This window comes from Oncorhynchus keta, chromosome 1, assembly GCF_023373465.1.
Source record: "Oncorhynchus keta strain PuntledgeMale-10-30-2019 chromosome 1, Oket_V2, whole genome shotgun sequence".
NCBI lineage: Eukaryota > Metazoa > Chordata > Actinopteri > Salmoniformes > Salmonidae > Oncorhynchus > Oncorhynchus keta.
Window position 1 is genome coordinate 99658682 of NC_068421.1, and position 2072 is coordinate 99660753.

At 53.7% G+C, this 2072-nt stretch overlaps 1 protein-coding gene across 1 annotated transcript; it reads left to right on the forward strand.

Annotated features, from left to right (window-relative positions):
• The first annotated feature begins 261 nt into the window (after window positions 1-261).
• Window positions 262-1608, forward strand: LOC127931900 (uncharacterized). Its single transcript, XM_052526046.1, has one exon. The coding sequence runs from the start codon at window positions 262-264 to the stop codon at window positions 1606-1608; it is 1347 nt and encodes a 448-aa protein (XP_052382006.1).
• The last annotated feature ends 464 nt before the right edge of the window (window positions 1609-2072 follow it).

Sequence of the window (2072 nt, forward strand, 5' to 3'; positions counted from 1 at the left end):
TGCTACCAGAGACCCATGCTACCAGAGACCCATGCTACCAGAGACCCATGCTACCAGAGACCCATGCTACCAGAGACCCATGCTACCAGAGACCCATGCTACCAGAGACCCATGCCACCAGAGACCCATGCTACCAGAGACCCATGCTACCAGAGACCCATGTCACCAGAGACCCATGCTACCAGAGACCCATGCTACCAGAGACCCATGTCACCAGAGACCCATGCTACAGAGACCAGAGACCCATGCTACCAGAGACCCATGCTACCAGAGACCCATGCTACCAGAGACCCATGCTACCAGAGACCCATGCTACCAGAGACCCATGCTACCAGCGTTGAGACCCATGCTACCAGAGACCCATGCTACCAGAGACCCATGCTACCAGAGACCCATGCTACCAGAGACCCATGCTACCAGAGACCCATGCCACCAGAGACCCATGCACCAGAGACCCATGCTACCAGAGACCCATGCTACCAGAGACCCATGCTACCAGAGACCCATGCTACCAGAGACCCATGCTACCAGAGACCCATGCTACCAGAGACCCATGCTACCAGAGACCCATGCTACCAGAGACCCATGCTACCAGAGACCCATGCTACCAGACCCATGCTACCAGAGACCCATGCTACCAGAGACCCATGCCAGAGACCCATGCCAGAGACCCATGCTACCAGAGACCCATGCTACCAGAGACCCATGCCACCAGAGACCCATGCTACCAGAGACCCATGCCACCAGAGACCCATGCTACCAGAGACCCATGCTACCAGAGACCCATGCTACCAGAGACCCATGCCAGAGACCAGAGACCCATGCTACCAGAGACCCATGTCACCAGAGACCCATGCTCACCAGAGACCCATGCACCAGAGACCCATGCTACCAGAGACCCATGCTACCAGAGACCCATGCTACCAGAGACCCATGCTACCAGAGACCCATGCTACCAGAGACCCATGCCACCAGAGACCCATGTCACCAGAGACCCATGCTACCAGAGACCCATGCTACCAGAGACCCATGCTACCAGAGACCCATGCTACCAGAGACCCATGCTACCAGAGACCCATGCTACCAGAGACCCATGCTACCAGAGACCCATGCTACCAGAGACCCATGCTACCAGAGACCCATGCCACCAGAGACCCATGCTACCAGAGACCCATGCCACCAGAGACCCATGCTACCAGAGACCCATGCTACCAGAGACCCATGCTACCAGAGACCCATGCCACCAGAGACCCATGCTACCAGAGACCCATATACCAGAGACCCATGCTACCAGAGACCCATGCCACCAGAGACCCATGCTACCAGAGACCCAGAGACCCATGCTACCAGAGACCCATGCCACCAGAGACCCATGCTACCAGAGACCCATGCTACCAGAGACCCATGCTACCAGAGACCCATGCTACCAGAGACCCATGCTACCAGAGACCCATGCTACCAGAGACCCATGCTACCAGAGACCCATGCTACCAGAGACCCATGCTACCAGAGACCCATGCTACCAGAGACCCATGCTACCAGAGACCCATGCTACCAGAGACCCATGCTACCAGAGACCCATGCTACCAGAGACCCATGCTACCATAATGTAATAATGTACTTTGACCCCTGATTAACCCTGTGTCTTCAGTAATAATGTTCTCTGACCCCTGATTAACCCTGTGTCTTTAGTAGTAATGTACTCTGATAAACCCTGTGTCTTCAGTAATAATGTTCTCTGACCCCTGATTAACCCTGTATCTTCAGTAATAATGTACTCTGACCCCTGGTTAACCCTGTGTCTTTAGTAATAATGTACTCTGACCCCTGATTAGCCCTGTCTCTTTAGTAATAATGTACTGGGTTAACAGGGTTAACAGTACGGTTCCCGGGGTTAAAGGTTAAACAGTATGGTTCCCGGGGTTAAAGGGTTAAAGGGTTAACAGTACGGTTCCCGGGGTTAAAGGTTAAACAGTACGGTTCCCGGGGTTAAAGGTTAAATAGTACGGTTCCCGGGGTTAAAGGGTTAAAGGTTAAACAGTACGGTTCCCGGGGTTAAAGGGTTAAAGGTT